The sequence below is a fragment of the Nerophis lumbriciformis genome, linkage group LG14, assembly GCF_033978685.3.
Source record: "Nerophis lumbriciformis linkage group LG14, RoL_Nlum_v2.1, whole genome shotgun sequence".
NCBI classification, from domain to species: Eukaryota; Metazoa; Chordata; class Actinopteri; order Syngnathiformes; family Syngnathidae; genus Nerophis; species Nerophis lumbriciformis.
Window position 1 is genome coordinate 440,001 of NC_084561.2, and position 22,912 is coordinate 462,912.

The following is a 22,912-nucleotide window of genomic DNA, read 5'->3' on the forward strand; positions in this document are numbered from 1 at the left end:
TACAATTATTTCACATTAAAGTTTGTATTATCTAATTATTTTTTTTTTTTATTAAAAATATATATATTTTTGCATGAATGCACACATGTTAAAAGGGACATTAACTAGCAACATGAATGTAAAAAAATGTGAATAAATAAATCAATTTGTCAAAAGTGTTTATTAGTTTGCATGTGTGCGAGCAGACGCTGAGCTGTACAGCAACAAGTGCGAGGAGGAGCTGAGGAAGAGCGCCGACAGCGAGGAAGGCAAGTCCCCGGAGTCGTGCCAGGACGAGCAGCCCAAGAAGAAGCACCGACGCAACCGCACCACCTTCACCACCTACCAGCTGCACGAGTTGGAGCGCGCCTTCGAGAAGTCCCACTACCCTGACGTGTACAGCCGCGAGGAGCTGGCCATGAAGGTCAACCTCCCCGAGGTCCGAGTCCAGGTAGGACAGTAGCAGACAAGTCCCCGTAGAGGTGTAACGGCGTATGTCCGTACACAGTGTGGAGCCGCTCTTCTATGTTAATAATCAGCAAATAAGCTACATTTTGTGTCATTATCAAGTAGCATTATTAAGTATCATTATCCGCCCTCCGGAAGAACTTTGAACATGTCCCGAGAGAGGCGCTGGACATTGAGTCCGAGTGGACGATGTTCCGTGCCTCTGTTGTCGAGGCGGCCGATTGGAGCTGTGGCCGCAAGGTAGTTGGTGCCTGTCGTGGCGGTAATCCTAGAACCCGTTGGTGGACGCCGGCGGTGAGGGATGCCGTCAAGCTGAAGAAGGAGTCCTATCGGGTTCTTTTGGCTCATGGGACTCCTGAGGCAGCGGACAGGTACCGACAGGCCAAGCGGTGTGCGGCTTCAGCGGTCGCGGAGGCAAAAACTCGGACATGGGAGGAGTTCGGTGAGGCCATGGACAAAGACTTCCGGACGGCTTCGAAGCGATTCTGGACCACCATCCGCCGCCTCAGGAAGGGGAAGCAGTGCAGTGTCAACACCGTGTATGGCGGGGATGGTGCTCTGTTGACCTCGACTGCGGATGTTGTGGATCGGTGGAGAGAATACTTCGAAGACCTCCTCAATCCTACCAGCACGTCTTCCTATGAGGAAGCAGTGCCTGGGGAATCTGTGGTGGGCTCTCCTATTTCTGGGGCTGAGGTTGCCGAGGTAGTTAAAAAGCTCCTCGGTGGCAAGGCCCCGGGGGTGGATGAGATCCGCCCGGAGTTCCTTAAGGCTCTGGATGTTGTGGGGCTGTCTTGGTTGACAAGGCTCTGCAACATCGCGTGGAAATCGGGGGCGGTACCTCTGGATTGGCAGACCGGGGTGGTGGTTCCTCTCTTTAAGAAGGGGAACCGGAGGGTGTGTTCTAACTATCGTGGGATCACAACTCCTCAGCCTTCCCGGTAAGGTCTATTCAGGTGTACTGGAGAGGAGGCTACGCCGGATAGTCGAACCTCGGATTCAGGAGGAACAGTGTGGTTCCTTAAGGCTCTGGATGTTGTGGGGCTGTCTTGGTTGACAAGGCTCTGCAACATCGCGTGGACATCGGGGGCGGTACCTCTGGATTGGCAGACCGGGGTGGTGGTTCCTCTCTTTAAGAAGGGGAACCGGAGGGTGTGTTCCAACTATCGTGGGATCACACTCCTCAGCCTTCCCGGTAAGGTCTATTCAGGTGTACTGGAGAGGAGGCTACGCCGGATAGTCGAACCTCGGATTCAGGAGGAACAGTGTGGTTCCTTAAGGCTCTGGATGTTGTGGGGCTGTCTTGGTTGACAAGACTCTGCAACATCGCGTGGACATCGGGGGCGGTACCTCTGGATTGGCAGACCGGGGTGGTGGTTCCTCTCTTTAAAAAGGGGAACCGGAGGGTGTGTTCTAACTATCGTGGGATCACAACTCCTCAGCCTTCCCGGTAAGGTCTATTCAGGTGTACTGGAGAGGAGGCTACGCCGGATAGTCGAACCTCGGATTCAGGAGGAACAGTGTGGTTTTCGTCCTGGTCGTGGAACTGTGGACCAGCTCTATACTCTCGGCAGGGTCCTTGAGGGTGCATGGGAGTTTGCCCAACCAGTCTACATGTGCTTTGTGGACTTGGAGAAGGCATTGGACCGTGTACCCCGGGAAGTCCTGTGGGGAGTGCTCAGGGAGTATGGGGTATCGGACTGTCTTATTGTGGCAGTTCGCTCCCTGTATGATCAGTGTCAGAGCTTGGTCCGCATTGCCGGCAGTAAGTCGGACACGTTTCCGGTGAGGGTTGGACTCCGCCAAGGCTGCCCTTTGTCACCCATTCTGTTCATAACCTTTATGGACAGAATTTCTAGGCGCAGTCAAGGCGTTGAGGGGATCTGGTTTGGTGGCTGCAGGATTAGGTCTCTGCTTTTTGCAGATGATGTGGTCCTGATGGCTTCCTCCGGCCAAGATCTTCAGCTCTCGCTGGATCGGTTCGCAGCCGAGTGTGAAGCGACTGGGATGGGAATCAGCACCTCCAAGTCCGAGTCCATGGTTCTCTCCCGGAAAAGGGTGGAGTGCCATCTCCGGGTCGGGGAGGAGATCTTGCCCCAAGTGGAGGAGTTCAAGTACCTCGGAGTCTTGTTCACGAGTGAGGGAAGAGTGGATGGTGAGATCGACAGGCGGCGTCTTCAGTAATGCGGACGCTGTATCGATCCGTTGTGGTGAAGAAGGAGCTGAGCCGGAAGGCAAAGCTCTCGATTTACCGGTCGATCTACGTTCCCATCCTCACCTATGGTCATGAGCTTTGGGTCATGACCGAAAGGACAAGATCACGGGTACAAGCGGCCCAAATGAGTTTCCTCCGCCGAGTGGCGGGGCTCTCCCTTAGAGATAGGGTGAGAAGCTCTGTCATCCGGGGGGAGCTCAAAGTAAAGCCGCTGCTCCTCCACATGGAGAGGAGCCAGATGAGGTGGTTCGGGCATCTGGTCAGGATGCCACCCGAACGCCTCCCTCGGGAGGTGTTTCGGGCACGTCCGACCGGTAGGAGGCCACGGGGACGACCCAGGACATTGAGTCCGAGTGGACGATGTTCCGTACCTCTGTTGTCGAGGCGGCCGATTGGAGCTGTGGCCGCAAGGTAGTTGGTGCCTGTCGTGGCGGTAATCCTAGAACCCGTTGGTGGACGCCGGCGGTGAGGGATGCCGTCAAGCTGAAGAAGGAGTCCTATCGGGTTCTTTTGGCTCATGGGACTCCTGACGCAGCAGACAGGTACCGACAGGCCAAGCGGTGTGCGGCTTCAGCGGTCGCGGAGGCAAAAACTCGGACATGGGAGGAGTTCGGTGAGGCCATGGAAAAAGACTTCCGGACGGCTTCGAAGCAATTCTGGACCACCATCCGCCGCCTCAGGAAGGGGAAGCAGTGCAGTGTCAACACCGTGTATGGTGGGGATGGTGCTCTGTTGACCTCGACTGCGGATGTTGTGGATCGGTGGAGGGAATACTTCGAAGACCTCCTCAATCCTACCAGCACGTCTTCCTATGAGGAAGCAGGGCCTGGGGAATCTGTGGTGGGCTCTCCTATTTCTGGGGCTGAGGTTGCCGAGGTAGTTAAAAAGCTCCTCGGTGGCAAGGCCCCGGGGGTGGATGAGATCCGCCCGGAGTTCCTTAAGGCTCTGGATGTTGTGGGGCTGTCTTGGTTGACAAGACTCTGCAACATCGCGTGGACATCGAGGGCGGTACCTCTGGATTGGCAGACCGGGGTGGTGGTTCCTCTCTTTCAGAAGGGGAACCGGAGGGTGTGTTCCAACTATCGTGGGATCACAACTCCTCAGCCTTCCCGGTAAGGTCTATTCAGGTGTACTGGAGAGGAGGCTACGCCGGATAGTCGAACCTCGGATTCAGGAGGAACAGTGTGGTTTTCGTCCTGGTCGTGGAACTGTGGACCAGCTCTATACTCTCGGCAGGGTCCTTGAGGGTGCATGGGAGTTTGCCCAACCAGTCTACATGTGCTTTGTGGACTTGGAGAAGGCATTCGACCGTGTACCCCGGGAAGTCCTGTGGGGAGTGCTCAGAGAGTATGGGGTAACAGACTGTCTTATTGTGGCAGTTCGCTCCCTGTATGATCAGTGTCAGAGCTTGGTCCGCATTGCCGGCAGTAAGTCGGACACGTTTCCAGTGAGGGTTGGACTCCGCCAAGGTTGCCCTTTGTCACCGATTCTGTTCATAACCTTTATGGACAGAATTTCTAGGCGCAGTCAAGGCGTTGAGGGGATCTGGTTTGGTGGCTGCAGGATTAGGTCTCTGCTTTTTGCAGATGATGTGGTCCTGATGGCTTCCTCCGGCCAAGATCTTCAGCTCTCACTGGATCGGTTCGCAGCCGAGTGTGAAGCGACTGGGATGGGAATCAGCACCTCCAAGTCCGAGTCCATGGTTCTCTCCCGGAAAAGGGTGGAGTGCCATCTCCGGGTCGGGGAGGAGATCTTGCCCCAAGTGGAGGAGTTCAAGTACCTCGGAGTCTTGTTCACGAGTGAGGGAAGAGTGGATGGTGAGATCGACAGGCGGCGTCTTCAGTAATGCGGACGCTGTATCGATCCGTTGTGGTGAAGAAGGAGCTGAGCCGGAAGGCAAAGCTCTCGATTTACCGGTCGATCTACGTTCCCATCCTCACCTATGGTCATGAGCTTTGGGTCATGACCGAAAGGACAAGATCACGGGTACAAGCGGCCCAAATGAGTTTCCTCCGCCGAGTGGCGGGGCTCTCCCTTAGAGATAGGGTGAGAAGCTCTGCCATCCGGGGGGAGCTCAAAGTAAAGCCGCTGCTCCTCCACATGGAGAGGAGCCAGATGAGGTGGTTCGGGCATCTGGTCAGGATGCCACCCGAACGCCTCCCTCGGGAGGTGTTTCGGGCACGTCCGACCGGTAGGAGGCCACGGGGAAGACCCAGGACACGTTGGGAAGACTATGTCTCCCGGCTGGCCTGGGAACGCCTCGGGATCCCCCCGGGAGGAGCTGGACGAAGTGGCTGGGGAGAGGGAAGTCTGGGCTTCCCTGCTTAGGCTGCTGCCCCCGCGACCCGACCTCGGATAAGCGGAAGAAGATGGATGGATGGATGGATGGATGGACGGGCAGAAATCAACAGGAAGTTGGCAATTCCCCCTTCAAAAAAGTACTAAAAACAGTTACTTTTGCCTCTTTGAGATGGATGAAGTATCATTTTCACTGGAGGACCAAACAACACGTTATACACCGACAAAGAGCGAGCGGGACCAAATAGGGATGGGTGCCATTCACATTTGGACCGATACGGTACCAGTTCGTGATACTTTTGTGTGCGTTTTTTTTAAAATGTTAATTGTTATCGATGATAAAATCTCATTTTATTGCAACATTTTAAAATGAGCACATTATAATAACTATTGTCCAGTTTTTATATCTTGTTTAATCATCATGAAGTTGCAATTACAGTTACAAGAGGTTAGATGGCAGTAGTGTACACTGATCTAGTCTTTTGTTGCGCCCTAAAACGTGTTAATACTGTAAGTATTGGGCTTGTTAAACCCCGGCTGTTTGACTGTAACGTGCATCCTAGTTGTCGTCTTCGTTGACGCGTTTGGAGGTGTTGAAATCGCCATGTAAAATCGCCCATGCTAACCGGTAGCATGTCAATAGCAAAGCCAATGCATATTAGCATCAAGCTACCGCATTTTTGGAAAAGTGGGGCCTTGCTTAACTTAGGTTGAGGTGTTTTTTTGAGTGGATTTTTTTGTTGGAAAATTGCAACGTTACCTAGAGGTAGTTTGGCTGAGTCGGCTCTCAGTGCTGCTGGAGTGATCGCCAAGTGTCACGCATATATAAATATAATGGATATATAGTTAATAATGAATTTAATTTGATATTAAGAGAATGTGAAAGTACGACAGTATCTTGTTTACTTCCCGTGACGACATCCTTAAAATTCTGACTTCTGTATCACCTATGATACATCAGGTGTTGTCGGGCCAAAACCCTCCTGTGTCCACGGGACTTAGTTCTTGAGTTTTTGTAAACAAAAACGACAAAAATGATCGACCACATGCCGATACTGTTGATATCGATCCAATCCGCCCACCTGTGTTTACGTTCAACAGTTCTAGCTCGCGGCTACCTCCTATAGTGTGTAGTATAGCATGCTCAGCTAGTCCTTGTCCTCCAGTGATAATACTACTTTTTTAGCTGGACTGTGTCATCAACGGTATCACTATCGTGGATTTAGTTGATATTGTTTATAACAATGGGGAGAAAATATGTTATGTTTTTTTTTGGTGTGGAGATTGATAGACACAAACCAAACAAGGTGAGTCAGAGCTTTTCTTCCTGTCACTCACACACGCTTCAGTTAAAAAAAAAAAAAAAAAAGTGCCTAATGCCTCCATGTCGTCCTCCAGGTGTGGTTTCAGAACCGCAGAGCTAAATGGCGGCGCCAGTGATAATAATACATAGTTTAATTGCTGATTTAGAAGGGGCTTTGCACAGTGGAGGGGCGTTAGCCGCGTGCGAGAATGTCTAAGCTAGACGGTGTCACTTTTGTCGATTTGGTTGCTATCGTTTATAACGAGAAAAAGACGTTCTGGTGTGGAGATTGATACACACACACCAAACAAGGTGAGTCAGAGCTTTTCTTCCTGTCACTCACATACGCTTGAGTTAAGAAAAAAAAAGAAGAAAAAAGCCTAATGCCTCCATGTTGTCCTCCAGGTGTGGTTTCAGAACCGCAGAGCTAAATGGCGGCGCCAGTGATAATAATACATAGTTTAATTGCTGACTTAGAAGTGGCTTTGCACAGTGGAGGGGCGTTAGCCGCGTGCGAGGATGTCTAAGCTAGATGGTGTTACTTTCGTTGATTTGGTTGCTATCGTTTATAACGAGAAAAAGACGTTCTGGTGTGGAGATTGATACACACACACCAAACAAGGTGAGTCAGAGCTTTTCTTCCTGTCACTCACATACGCTTGAGTTAAGAAAAAAAAAGAAGAAAAAAGCCTAATGCCTCCATGTTGTCCTCCAGGTGTGGTTTCAGAACCGCAGAGCTAAATGGCGGCGCCAGTGATAATAATACATAGTTTAATTGCTGACTTAGAAGTGGCTTTGCACAGTGGAGGGGCGTTAGCCGCGTGCGAGGATGTCTAAGCTAGATGGTGTTACTTTCGTTGATTTGGTTGCTATCGTTTATAACAACAAGAAAAAGACGTTTTGGTGTGGAGATTGATACACACACACACACACCAAACAAGGTGAGTCAGAGCTTTTTTTCCTGTCACTCTGATACGCTTGAGTTAAAAAAAAATAAAAAATAAAAAAATTTAAAAGCCTAATGCCTCCATGTCGTCCTCCAGGTGTGGTTTCAGAACCGCAGAGCTAAATGGCGGCGCCAGGAGAAAATGGACGCCGGCGCCATGAAGCTCCACGACTCGCCGATGCTCTCCTTCAACCGCCCGGCGCCGGTCCACAGCGCCATGGGACCCATGAGCAACTCCCTGCCCCTGGACCCCTGGCTGACCTCGCCCCTGTCGAGCGCCACGCCGGTCCACGGCCTGCCGGGCTTCATGGGCCCCGCCCAGGGCCTCCAGCCCAACTACCCCGCCCACGGCTTCCTCAACTCGGGCCCTCACGCGCCCATGGGCCAGGGGATGGCCGGCATGGCGCCGCCGCCGCCTTACCAGTGTCCGGCGCCGTACCCCGACAAGTTCCCCGGGGAGGACTTGGACCAGCGCAGTTCTAGTATCGCCGCACTGAGGATGAAGGCCAAGGAACACATCCAGTCCATGGATAAAACCTGGCTACCCATGTGACTAACAGGAAGTGACACTGGCTACCCATGTGACTAACAGGAAGTGACACTGGAACTGAGCATTTCTTTTCACTTTTTTAATATTTTTGTTTAGTTTTTTTTGCATCTCAAGTCATGAAGCGCGTGAGTGACGACTTTTTCTACTTTCTGCTGTCCCTATTCATCTGACCCGCGTCATTTCCTTCGTTGCAGCGTTTAAAAAACAAACAAACTGCCAATTTTTCATGAACTAATAATCAATATGCAAAACTATGGAGGAGGATTAAGGCGACACTGAGATGAATAACATTCATTATGTCATATATTTCTAGAAACAACAAAATGTGTAAGATCACATGTTGTTTATCTCCTAATTTTAGGAGATATTTATTGGGAAATTTCGACTTAATTCGGTTTTTATCTTCTCAAAATGTTCTCAAAATTACAACTTCATTTTAGCAAGACTACATTTTGTTTAAAAAATAAATAAAATAATTTTAGTGAAATTCTACGGAGCCCCTAAAGTAGGGGTCCCCAAACTATGGCCCGCGGGCCGGATCCGGCCCCCCAGCATCCAAAATCCGGCCCATGGGAAGTCCCAAGTTAAAAATTATTTTTTTATTATTATTATTATTTTTTTAATCTTTCCTTTCTAATCCATTTTCTACCGCTTGTCACTCTCTGTGTCTCCTAGCCACTCAGGCCAATCATATTGTCTAAAAATGAATTTTCCCATTGATAACATGACAATGTTAATTGATGTTAAATGACAAAACGGATTATAAAGACAATGTATATATATATATATATATATATATACATATATATGTATATATATATATATATATATATATATATATATATATATATATATATATATATATATAATGTGTATATATATATGCATATATATATATGTATATATATATGCATATATATATATATATATATATATATATATATATATATATATATATATATATATATATATATATATATATATATATATATATATACAGCCCGGCCCCCGGCCAAATTTTTTTAACCCAATGCGGCCCCGAGTCAAAAAGTTTGGGGACCACTGCCTTAAAGGGACATGGGGGGAAATTTGTTTTTAATAATTTTAATTTTAATTTTTTTTTTTTTAGACATGTATCTCTTGCGCACGAGAAACTTTTTATAACATTATAAAAAAATTAATTAAAAAAAATATTAATTTTTTTTAGACATGTATCTGTGCGCACGAGGTAAATGTCTAAAAAAAAAAAATTAATTTTTTTTTTAATTTTTAAAAACATTTTTTTTCATAACTTTATAAAAAAGTTTCTCGTGCGCACGAGATACATGTCTAAAAAAAAAAATTTAATTTTTTTTTAATTTTTAAAAACATTTTTTTTCATAACTTTATAAAAAGTTTCTCGTGCGCACGAGATACATGTCTAAAAAAAATTATTTTTTTTTTTTAATTTTTAAAAACTTTTTTTTTCATAACTTTATAAAAAGTTTCTCGTGCGCACGAGATACATGTCTAAAAAAAAAAATTTAAATTTTTTTTTAATTTTTAAAAACATTTTTTTTCATAACTTTATAAAAAGTTTCTCGTGCGCACGAGATACATGTCTAAAAAAAAAATTAATTTTTTTTTTTAATTTTTAAAAACTTTTTTTTTCATAACTTTATAAAAAGTTTCTCGTGCGCACGAGATACATGTCTAAAAAAAAATTTAAATTTTTTTTTAATTTTTAAAAACATTTTTTTTCATAACTTTATAAAAAGTTTCTCGTGCGCACGAGATACATGTCTAAAAAAAAAATTAATTTTTTTTTAAATTTTTAAAAACATTTTTTTTCATAACTTTATAAAAAGTTTCTCGTGCGCACGAGATACATGTCTAAAAAAAAATTTTTTAATTTTTTTTAATTTTTAAAAACATTTTTTTCATAACTTTATAAAACGTTTCTCGTGCGCACGAGATACATGTCTAAAAAAAAAAATTTAATTTTTTTTTTAATTTTTAAAAACTTTTTTTTTCATAACTTTATAAAAAGTTTATCGTGCCTACGAGATACATGTCTAAAAAAAAAATTTTTTTTTTTTTAATTTTTAAAAACATATTTTTTCATAATTTTTTAAAAAGTTTCTCGTGCTCACGAGATACATGTCTAAAAAAAAAAATTTAAATTTTTTTTTAATTTTTAAAAACATTTTTTTCATAACTTTATAAAAAGTTTCTCGTGCGCACGAGATACATGTCTAAAAACAAAATTTTAATTTTTTTTTAATTTTTAAAAACATTTTTTTTCATAACTTTATAAAAAGTTTCTCGTGCGCACGAGATACATGTCTAAAGAAAAAATTAATTTTTTTTTTTAATTTTTAAAAACTTTTTTTTTCATAACTTTATAAAAAGTTTCTCGTGCGCACGAGATACATGTCTAAAAAAAATTTTTTTTTTTTTTTTAATTTTTAAAAACATATTTTTTCATAATTTTATAAAAAGTTTCTCGTGCGCACGAGATACATGTCTAAAAAAAAAATTTTTTTTTTTTTTTAATTTTTAAAAACATATTTTTTCATAATTTTATAAAAAGTTTCTCGTGCGCACGAGATACATGTCTAAAAAAAAAAAAATTAAATTTTTTTTAATTTTTAAAAACATTTTTTTCATAACTTTATAAAAAGTTTCTCGTGCGCACGAGATACATGTCTAAAAAAAAAATTTAAATTTTTTTTTTTAATTTTTAAAAACATTTTTTTTCATAACTTTATAAAAAGTTTCTCGTGCGCACGAGATACATGTCTAAAAAAAAATTTAATTTTTTTTTTTTATTTTTAAAAACTTTTTTTTTCATAACTTTATAAAAAGTTTCTCGTGCGCACGAGATACATGTCTAAAAAAAAAAAAAATTTAATTTTTTTTAATTTTTAAAAACATTTTTTTTCATAACTTTATAAAAAGTTTCTCGTGCGCACGAGATACATGTCTAAAAAAAAATTTAATTTTTTTTTAAATTTTTAAAAACATTTTTTTTCATAACTTTATAAAAAGTTTCTCGTGCGCACGAGATACATGTCTAAAAAAAAATTTTTTAATTTTTTTTAATTTTTAAAAACATTTTTTTCATAACTTTATAAAACGTTTCTCGTGCGCACGAGATACATGTCTAAAAAAAAAAATTTAATTTTTTTTTTAATTTTTAAAAACTTTTTTTTTCATAACTTTATAAAAAGTTTATCGTGCCTACGAGATACATGTCTAAAAAAAAAATTTTTTTTTTTTTAATTTTTAAAAACATATTTTTTCATAATTTTTTAAAAAGTTTCTCGTGCTCACGAGATACATGTCTAAAAAAAAAAATTTAAATTTTTTTTTAATTTTTAAAAACATTTTTTTCATAACTTTATAAAAAGTTTCTCGTGCGCACGAGATACATGTCTAAAAACAAAATTTTAATTTTTTTTTAATTTTTAAAAACATTTTTTTTCATAACTTTATAAAAAGTTTCTCGTGCGCACGAGATACATGTCTAAAGAAAAAATTAATTTTTTTTTTTAATTTTTAAAAACTTTTTTTTTCATAACTTTATAAAAAGTTTCTCGTGCGCACGAGATACATGTCTAAAAAAAAATTTTTTTTTTTTTTAAATTTTTAAAAACATATTTTTTCATAATTTTATAAAAAGTTTCTCGTGCGCACGAGATACATGTCTAAAAAAAAAATTTTTTTTTTTTTTTAATTTTTAAAAACATATTTTTTCATAATTTTATAAAAAGTTTCTCGTGCGCACGAGATACATGTCTAAAAAAAAAAAAATTAAATTTTTTTTAATTTTTAAAAACATTTTTTTCATAACTTTATAAAAAGTTTCTCGTGCGCACGAGATACATGTCTAAAAAAAAAATTTAAATTTTTTTTTTTAATTTTTAAAAACATTTTTTTTCATAACTTTATAAAAAGTTTCTCGTGCGCACGAGATACATGTCTAAAAAAAAATTTAATTTTTTTTTTTTATTTTTAAAAACTTTTTTTTTCATAACTTTATAAAAAGTTTCTCGTGCGCACGAGATACATGTCTAAAAAAAAAAAAAATTTAATTTTTTTTAATTTTTAAAAACATTTTTTTTCATAACTTTATAAAAAGTTTCTCGTGCGCACGAGATACATGTCTAAAAAAAAAAAATTAATTTTTTTTTTAATTTTTAAAAACATTTTTTTTCATAACTTTATAAAAAGTTTCTCGTGCGCACGAGATACATGTCTAAAAAAAAAATTTTTTTTTTTTTTAATTTTTAAAAACATATTTTTTCATAATTTTATAAAAAGTTTCTCGTGCGCACAAGATACATGTCTAAAAAAAAAAATTTAAATTTTTTTTAATTTTTAAAAACATTTTTTTCATAACTTTATAAAAAGTTTCTCGTGCGCACGAGATACATGTCTAAAAAAAAAATTTAATTTTTTTTTAATTTTTAAAAACTTTTTTTTTCATAACTTTATAAAAAGTTTCTCGTGCGCACGAGATACATGTCTAAAAAAAAATTTAAATTTTTTTTTAATTTTTAAAAACATTTTTTGTCATAACTTTATAAAACGTTTCTCGTGCGCACGAGATACATGTCTAAAAAAAAAATTTTTTTAATTATTAATTTTTAAAAACATTTTTTTCATAAATTTATAAAGTTTCTCGTGCGCATGAGATACATGTCTAAAAAAAATAAAAAATAAAAATTCCCCCATGTCCCTTTTGGGGCTCCGTAAAATTCCAACATTTTTCTTGTAATTGTACAACTTTATTGCAACTTTTCTTCTCCAAAAATAACATGACTTTATTTACGAATCCTCACTTTGTTTTCAATGGAAATTCAGCTTTTTTCTTTATTTTCCATATATTGTATTATTATAATATTATTATTATTATTATAAAATAACTTTATTTTTGCAAGAGTACGTTTTGCTGAAGAAAAAAAAACATTGTTAATTTTATAAAAACGTTTCTACCTCTTTGACTTTTCTTGTAAAATTACTTTTTTTTTTAAACACAACTTTACTTAAACATTCTGACTTTATTGTCATAAAATGACATCATTTGCAGTTTTCAGTGTGGCCCTAATATTTCTTTATAGATTTGTCACAGGAGTGGTTCCCTACATATTTTTTTTTAACCTTCATTTTGGCATTTTTGTGTGAAAAAAGTACTAAATTCGCCAATTGTGCAGTGACGCGTCCTATGAGGGACAGCAACGGGCTCAACATGTTTTTTTTTAAATGAAATCGATGAAGGCCAGCAGAGCTCCTTCTAAGAGGGAATATACCAAAAAAAAAAAAAAGAAATCATGGTGAGTTGCTTTTCTGGAGAAGGAATGTAGCAAGAAGAAGAATGTAGCGAGAAGAAGAATGTAGCGAGAAGGACAAAAAGTGCAGGCTAGAGAGCAACAAAAACAACATTTGGGAATATTTTCCTGCCTGAGTGAGTGTTGGAGGAGAAAGGCTGTTGGCAGCTCAGTGTGTGTGTGTGTTTGTGTGTGTGTGTGTGTGTGTGTGTGTGTGTGTGTGTGTGTGTGTGTGTGTGTGTGTGCGGGCCAGCATACTTCCCTCTTTGTTCGCCACTATTGATCCAAGTAGGTTGTCTTTGTTTGCAGTGGGGGGGTTATATATAAATATATATGTATATATATATATATATATATATATATGTATATTAAAGTTAAAGTAGCAATGATTGTCACACACACACTAGGTGTGGCGAAATTATTCTCTGCATTTGAACCATCACCCTTGATCACCCCCTGGGAGGTGAGGGGAGCGGTGAGCAGCAGCGGTGGCCGCGCCCGGGAATCATTTTTGGTGATTTAACCCCCAATTCCAACCCTTGATGCTGAGTGCCAAGCAGGGAGGTAATGGGTGCCATTTTTATAGTCTTTGGTATGACTCGGCCGGGGGTTTGAACTCTCAACCTACCCATCTCAGGGCGGACACTCTAACCACTAGGCCACTGAAACCGAGTGTATATATATATATATATATATATATATATATATATATATATATATATATGTATGTGTGGGGAAAAAAATCACAAGACTATTTCATCTCTACAGGCCTGTTTCATGAGGGGGTTCCCTCAATCATCAGGAGATTTTAATGGGAGCATTCACATACCATGGTTTATATAGGGCACAGAGTGGGTGGGTACAGGCTGGCGTAGGGGCGTGGTGATTGGCTCATGTGTTACCTAGGAGGTGTTTCCGTCTGTGGCGGCATGCTGTTACAATTTCGCTGCGCTTGTTGAGGGATGACAGGTCTGGACGGTAAATAATAAACAGTTTCTCTTTCAAGCATAGGTTGCATCTTTTATTACCACTATTGTAAGGTGTGCTGGATGCAAGAATTTGCCATGTTATTGAATATTCAACATTATTGTCTTTGAGGTCCCAAATGTGTTTGCTGAGTTCTGTGGTATTTCGCAGGTTTTTGTTCCTGAAAGAAGCCTTGTGATTGTTCCATCTGGTTTTGAATTCACCCTCGGTTAATCCTACATATGTGTCGGATGTGTTAATGTCCTTGCGTGTTACCTTAGATTGGTAGACAACTGATGTTTGTAAGCACCCCCCGTTGAGGGGGCAATCAGGTTTCTTGCGGCAGTTGCAGCCTTTGTTGGTTTTGGGGTCGCCCACCACCACGAAAAGAATACCTACCGGAATTAATAAAAGGCTATCGATGCTGTCATCTAGCAAAGCTGAATTTGACCAAGCAACCCCCCCGTACCAAAAAGCCCTTGATGAAAGCGGATACAATTTCACCCTCACCTATGAACCCACGCCAGGAAACCAACCAAAAAAGAACAGAAAACGAAACAACATCATCTGGTACAACCCCCCCATACAGCAAAAACGTCTCAAGTAACATTGGCCACAAATTCCTCACTCTGATTGACAAACACTTCCCCAAAGGCAACACCCTAAGAAAAGTATTCAACAAGAACAACATTAAATTGAGCTACAGCTGCATGAACAATATACGACAAATCATCTCAAACCACAAAAAAACAATTGCAAATGAGCCGTCGGCCCCCAGACAGAGCGACTCCAAAACCAACAAAGAATGTAACTGTCGAAAGAAACCTGATTGCCCTCTCAACGGGGGGTGCTTACAAACATCAGTTGTCTACCAATCTAAGGTAATACGCAAGGACATTAACACATCCGACACATATGTAGGATTAACCGAGGGAGAGTTCAAAACCAGATGGAACAATCACAAGGCTTCTTTCAGGAACCAAAACCTGCGGAATACCACAGAACTCAGCAAACACATTTGGGACCTCAAAGACAATAATGTTGAATATTCAATAACATGGCAAATTCTTGCATCCAGCACACCTTACAATAGTGGTAATAAAAGATGCAACCTATGCTTGAAAGAGAAACGGTTTATTATTTACCGTCCAGACCTGTCATCCCTCAACAAGCGCAGCGAAATTGTAACAACATGCCGCCACAGACGGAAACACCTCCTAGGTAACACATGAGCCAATCACCACGCCCCTACGCCAGCCTGTACCCACCCACTCTGTGCCCTATATAAACCATGGTATGCGAATGCTCCCATTAAAATCTCCTGATGATTGAGGGAACCCCCCCTCATGAAACAGGCCTGTAGAGATGAAATAGTCTTGTGATTTTTTTCCCACACATACATACATATATATATATATATATATATATATATATATATATATACACACACATACATATATGTATATACATATAGTACATATACAAGGAAATAATAGGCAAAATTGGCATTAATTTGAATGGATATTTTAAGAAAAAAAATACTATATTGTGACACATGGGAATATATATTTATGTAGCCTGCACTGTGCAAAACATAAGTATAAACAAAACAAAAACTGTATGAAATAGATTTACTTCCTGTTTTGTACCATGACAAGTGCAAGTAACTCTCTGGGCCTTACCAGGTTCCATGTGGCCGTCCTTCTCGCAGGGAACGTCTGCTTCAGAAAATAATCAGAGTCCCCAGACGGCACCGCCTGGAGAGAAAAAAACGCACAAAGACCGAGAAGATACAACAAAAAAAAAATACATCAAGTTTTCGTTCCAAAAGATCCGAGGAAATACGAATCAATCAAAAACCCAAGCAATTTTTTCCCTATAGGAAATGAAGTAAATCCTAATAATGTGTTCCGGATACACAAAACACATTTTATAGAGAATAATTCCAGTTTTACATGCAGAAAAAAATCACATTTAACTTTATTGCTACGAGTTCTTTCTTGATTTCAATCGTTTTTTCTCACCTTCTGGATCAAAGTGCTGGCACTCGCAACTTTTTATGGCCCCACGGTGGATTATTTTGCAGTCGGGATTCTTTGTTTGGACAATGTAGTTTGTTAGGTGTACTAGAAGCCTCCTGGTAGTTCTTGATTGGACGCACACTCCACACCTGATTTGGGGCCACAAATAAGCCAAAGGTTATCGACAAAACTGCACTCTGTATTTTTTATGTGACACAGGTTGTTGTTGTTGTTTTTCTACTTCCTGTGGTTTGTGTTTGGTTTCTCTAGAATTGTGTGTTACGGTGCTAGAATCCCTTCTTTGTTTCCAGGGCAGAAGTGAAGAAAGATCTACTGGAAATAAATATAGTTTGCTAGAAGCTGCTTTCTCACTTTCATGTTGACCCGTGTGCCCATTCCCACACTTGCAGCGAGGCCACAGCGCCATCCAAGATTACCAGGGAATAATCGTTCTCATCTGACATACATGCACGCCGACATTTTTCTTTCTTTCCCTTCTGTCCCTCCGTGTGTCTCTCCTCTCTTCCTCCCCTCCCCACCTCCACACTTTGATGGCAGGGTGCCAGCCCGTTAGGAAGATGAGACTCCAATCAATCAGGGCTTCCCAGGGGGGGCCTTGTAGTCGCCCTAATTGCCCCCCGGCGCATGTTGACGGAGGGTCCGGCGACTCACTTTCCTGGACAGATGGACGGCCATATTGCACGCAGAGCCGTAAACAGCGAGACGGAAATGTTGACATTTTTCTCATCACATCTCACCAAAGATATCAGATGTTATGTCACACCTCGGCGGGGGCCCCGGGTTTGTTTGCAGTAGGGTGTCCATTGTAGTGGAACAACTCAAGTGTTCTCATAATAACTTTTTTATATTTTTTATTCATTTATTTTCAATACACTTTTTTTATTATTATTATTTTAAAATTAATTGTATTTTCTTTTTTAAATTTAATTCTTATTATTATTAATATTAAATGTTTTATTATTGTTTTTAATTGTATTTATTTGTTTGCAGTAGGGTGTCCATTGTAGTGGAACAACTCATCAAGTGTTCTCATAATAACTTTTTTATATTTTTTTATTCATTTATTTTCAATACACTTTTTTTTATTATTATTATTTTTTAAATTAATTGTATTTTCTTTTTCTTTTTTAAATTTAATTCTTATTATTATTAATATTAAATGTTTTATTTATTGTTTTTAATTGTATTTATTTTCATTTTTTTATTTCTTTATTTATTGTTATTACTAAATAGTAGGGGTGCACAAAAAATCGAGACACACCCAAATCGACATTCTTATTCATCCCGATTCTAAATTAATTCATAATTTTGAAAAATCTGTTTAAAAAAAATTATGAATTAAAATGTGTAAAATGATTTCTTGTTTTTTAGTTATTTTTAATTGTTTTATTTATGTATTTATTGTTATTACTAAATAGTAAGGGTGCACAAAAAATCAATTCACACCCATATCGCCATTCTTATTCATCCCGATTCTAAATTAATTCATAATTATGAAAAATCTGTTTAGAAAAAATAATGAATTAAAATGTGTAAAATTATTTATTGTTTTTAATTGTATTTATTTTTAATTGTTTTATTTATGTATTTATTGTTATTACTAAATAGAATCATCCCGATTCTAAATCAATCCATCATTTTTAAATATCTATTTTTAAAAAATGAATTAAAAATGTTTTTAATTGTATTTCTTTTCAATTGCCGTTCTTGTTCATCCCGATTCTAAATCAATTCATACAATTTTCAAAAATCTATTTAAAAAAAAATGACTTAAAATTTGTACAATTATTTTAGAATTGTTTTTTATTTGATTTATTTGTAGTTGTTTTATTTATTTATTATTAGTATTACTAAATAGTAGGGGTGCACAAAACATCGATTCACACCCAAATTGCCATTTTTATTCATCCCGATTCTAAATCAATTCATAATTTTCAAAAAACTATAAGATTAATTAAATTGTTTGAAATTATTTTATTATTCTTTTTAATTGTATTTCTTTTTAATTTTTTAATTTCTTTATTTATTGTTATTACTAAATAGTAGGGGTGCACAAAAAATCGAGTCACACCCAAATCGTCATTCTTATTCATCCCGATTCTAAATTAATTCATGATTTTGAAAAATATGTTTAAAAAAAATTATGAATTAAAATTGTTTTTTAATTTATTTTTAATTGTTTTATTTATGTATTTATTGTTATTACTAAATAATAGGGGTGCACAAAAAAATTAATTCACACCCAAATTGCCATTTTTATTCATCCCGATTCTAAATTAATTCATAATTTTGAAAAATCTGTTTAAAAAAAATTATGAATTAAAATGTGTAAAATTATTTATTGTTTTTTATTTATTTTTAATTGTTTTATTTATGTATTTATTGTTATTACCAAATAGCAGGAGGGCAAAAAAAAAATCGCCTTTCTTGTTCATCCCGATTCTAAATCAATCCATAATTTTTTTAAATCTATTTTAAAAAAATGAATTAAAAATGTTGAAATTATTTTTGTTTTTAATTGTATTTCTTTTCAATTGCCGTTCTTGTTCATCCCGATTCTAAATCAATTCATACAATTTTCAAAAATCTATTTAATAAAAAAATGACTTAAAATTTGTACAATTATTTTAGAATTGTTTTTTATTTGATTTATTTGTAGTTGTTTTATTTATTTATTATTAGTATTACTAAATAGTAGGGGTGCACAAAACATCGATTCACACCCAAATTGCCATTCTCATTCATCCCGATTCTAAATCAATTCATAATTTTCAAAAAATTATAAGATTAATTAAATTGTTTGAAATTATTTTATTATTGTTTTTAATTGTTGTATTTCTTTATTTATTTGTATTACTAAATAGTAGGGGTGCACACAAAAAATCGATTCACACTCAAATCGCCATTCTTATTCATCCCGATTCTAAATTATTTCATAATTTTGAAAAATCTATTTAAAAAAAAAAAGAATTAAAAATGTTGAAATTATTTTTGTTTTTAATTGTATTTCTTTTCAATTGCCGTTCTTGTTCATCCCGATTCTACATCAATTCATAATTTTCAAAAATCTATTTTAAAAAAATGACTTAAAATTTGTAAAATTATTTTAGAATTGTTTTTAATTGTATTTCTTTTTAATTGTTTTATTTCTTTATTTATTTGTATTACTAAATAGTAGGGGTGCACAAAAAAATCGATTCACACTCAAATCGCCATTCTTATTCATCCCGATTCTAAATTAATTCATAATTTTGAGAAATCTATTTAAAAAAAATTATTAATTAAAATGTGAAAATGTATTTTTTGTTTTTAATTGTATTTATTTGTAATTTTTGTATTTCTTTATTTATTGTAATTACTAAATAGTAGGGGTGCACAAAAAAATCGAGTCACACCCAAATCGTCATTCTTATTCATCCCGATTCTAAATTAATTCATAATTTTGAGAAATCTATTTAAAAAAAATTATTAATTAAAATGTGAAAATGTATTTTTTGTTTTTAATTGTATTTATTTGTCATTTTTGTATTTCTTTATTTATTGTAATTACTAAATAGTAGGGGTGCACAAAAAAATCGAGTCACACCCAAATCGTCATTCTTATTCATCCCGATTCTAAATTAATTCATGATTTTGAAAAATATGTTTAAAAAAAATTATGAATTAAAATGTGTAAAATTATTTATTGTTTTTTAGTTATTTTTAATTGTTTTATTTATGTATTTATTGTTATTACTAAATAGTAAGGGTGCACAAAAAATCAATTCACACCCAAATCGCCATTCGTATTCATCCCGATTCTAAGTTAATTCATAATTTTGAAAAATCTGTTTAGAAAAAATAATGAATCAAAATGTGTAAAATTATTTATTGTTTTTAATTGTATTTATTTTTAATTTTTTTATTTCTTTATTTATTGTTATTACTAAATAGTAGGGGTGCACAAAAAATCGAGTCACACCCAAATCGTCATTCTTATTCATCCCGATTCTAAATTAATTCATGATTTTGAAAAATATGTTTAAAAAAAATTATGAATTAAAATTGTTTTTTAATTTATTTTTAATTGTTTTATTTATGTATTTATTGTTATTACTAAATAGTAGGGGTGCACAAAAAAATCAATTCACACCCAAATCGCCATTTTTATTCATCCCGATTCTAAATTAATTCATAATTTTGAAAAATCTGTTTAAAAAAAATTATGAATTAAAATGTGTAAAATTATTTATTGTTTTTTATTTATTTTTAATTGTTTTATTTATGTATTTATTGTTATTACCAAATAGCAGGAGGGCAAAAAAAATCGCCTTTCTTGTTCATCCCGATTCTAAATCAATCCATAATTTTTTTAAATCTATTTTAAAAAAATGAATTAAAAATGTTGAAATTATTTTTGTTTTTAATTGTATTTCTTTTCAATTGCCGTTCTTGTTCATCCCGATTCTAAATCAATTCATACAATTTTCAAAAATCTATTTAATAAAAAAATGACTTAAAATTTGTACAATTATTTTAGAATTGTTTTTTATTTGATTTATTTGTAGTTGTTTTATTTATTTATTATTAGTATTACTAAATAGTAGGGGTGCACAAAACATCGATTCACACCCAAATTGCCATTCTCATTCATCCCGATTCTAAATCAATTCATAATTTTCAAAAAATTATAAGATTAATTAAACTGTTTGAAATTATTTTATTATTGTTTTTAATTGTTGTATTTCTTTATTTATTTGTATTACTAAATAGTAGGGGTGCACACAAAAAATCGATTCACACTCAAATCGCCATTCTTATTCATCCCGATTCTAAATTATTTCATAATTTTGAAAAATCTATTTAAAAAAAATTATTAATTAAAATGTGAAAATGTATTTTTTGTTTTTAATTATATTTATTTGTAATTGTTTTATTTATGTATTTATTGTTATTACTAAATAGTAGGGGTGCACAAAAAATCGAGTCACACCCAAATCGTCATTCTTATTCATCCCGATTCTAAATTAATTTATCATTTTGAAAAATCTATTTAAAAAAAGAATGAATTAAAATGTGTAAAATTATTTATTGTTTTTTATTTATTTTTAGTTGTTTTATTTATGTATTTATTGTTATAACTAAATAGTAGGGGTGCACACAAAAATTGATTCACACTCATATTGCCATTCTTATTAATCCCGATTCTAAATTAATTCATAATTTTGAAAAATATATATATAAAAAAAAAAAGAATTAAAATGTGTAAAATCATTTATTGTTTTTAATTGTATTTATTTTTAATTGTTTTATATATGTATTTATTGTTATTACTAAATAGTACGGGTGCAACAAAAAAATCGATTCACATCCAAATCGCCTTTCTTGTTCATCCGGATTCTAAATCAGTCCATAATTTTCTAAAATCTATTAAAAAAAATTTAATTAAAAATGTTGAAATTATTTTATCATTATTTTTAATCGTATTTATTTTTAATTGTTTTATTTATTTATTTATTTATTGCTATTACTAAATAGTAGGAGTGCAAAGAAAATTGACTAACATCCAAATCGCCGTTTTTGTTCATCCCGATTCTAAATCAATTCATAATTTTCGAAAATCTATTTTTTTTAAATTACTTAAAATTTGTCAAATTATTTCAGATTTTTAGATTTTTTTTTAATCTATCTGTAATTGTTTTATTTATTTATTTATTATTACTATTACTAAATTGTAGGGGTGCACAAAACACAGATTCACACCCAAATTGCCATTCTTATTCATCCCGATTCTAAATCAATTCATAATTTCCAAAAAACTATAAAAAGATTAATTAAATTGTTTACAATTATTTTATTACTGTTTTTTATTGTATTTCTTCTTAATTGTTTTATTTATTTATTTATTTATTATTACTAAATAGTAGGGGTGCAAAGAAAATCGATTCACATCCAAATCACCGTTCTTGTTCATCCAGATTCTAAATCAATTCATAATTTTCGAAAATCTATTTTTTTTAAATTACTTAAAATTTGTCAAATTATTTTAGATTTTTATTTATTTATCTGTAATTGTTTTATTTATTTATTATTACTATTACTAAATAGTAGGGGTGCACAAAACACCGATTCACACCCAAATTGCCATTCTTATTCATCCAGATTCTAAATCAATTCATCATTTTCAAAAACCTATTTAAAAAAATTATGAATTAAAATTTGTAAAATAATGTTATTATTGTTCTTAATTTTATTTATTTTTAATTGTTTTATTTATTTATTAATATTATTACTAAATAGTAGGGGTGCACAAAACATCGATTCACACCCAAATCGCCATTCTTATTCATCCCGATTCTAAATCAATCCATAATTTTCAAAAATGTATTGAAAATTATGAATTAAAACTTGCAAAATTATTGTATTGTTTTGAATTGTATTTATTTTTAATTGTGGACAAAGTAGCTGGGGAGAGGGAAGTCTGGACGGAGGAAGATGGATGGATGGATGGATGGATGTTTAATTTATTTATTGTTATTACTAAATAGTAAGGGTGCACAAAAAATTGATTCACATCCAAATCACCGTTCTTGTTCATCACGATTCTAAATCAATTCTTAATTTTCAAGAATCTACTTTAAAAAAAAAAAAATCAAATAACATTTTTTTAAATGTTAAAATAAAAAAAATAAAAAAAAATTTTTTTTAAATCAATTGAAATATTTTAAAATTATTTAATTTTTGAGGTTGTATATTTTTAATTGTTGTATTTATTATTGTTATTATTACTAAATAGTAGGGCTGCACACAAAAATTGATTCACATCCGAATCATGTGTCAGGTAGCAACATATA

At 35.4% G+C, this 22,912-nt stretch overlaps 1 protein-coding gene across 1 annotated transcript in view; it reads left to right on the forward strand.

Moving 5' to 3' along the window:
- The window catches only part of rx1 (retinal homeobox gene 1), a 38,134-nt gene extending 29,913 nt beyond the window's left edge, over positions 1-8,221 (forward strand). Inside the window, exons 3-4 of the mRNA XM_061976273.2 lie at positions 186-430; positions 7,307-8,221. Of these exons, the coding sequence (XP_061832257.2) occupies positions 186-430; positions 7,307-7,762 (701 nt within the window). The 3' untranslated portion in view covers positions 7,763-8,221. The remainder of the gene's footprint in view (positions 1-185; positions 431-7,306) is intronic.
- Positions 8,222-22,912: the final 14,691 nt, after the last annotated feature.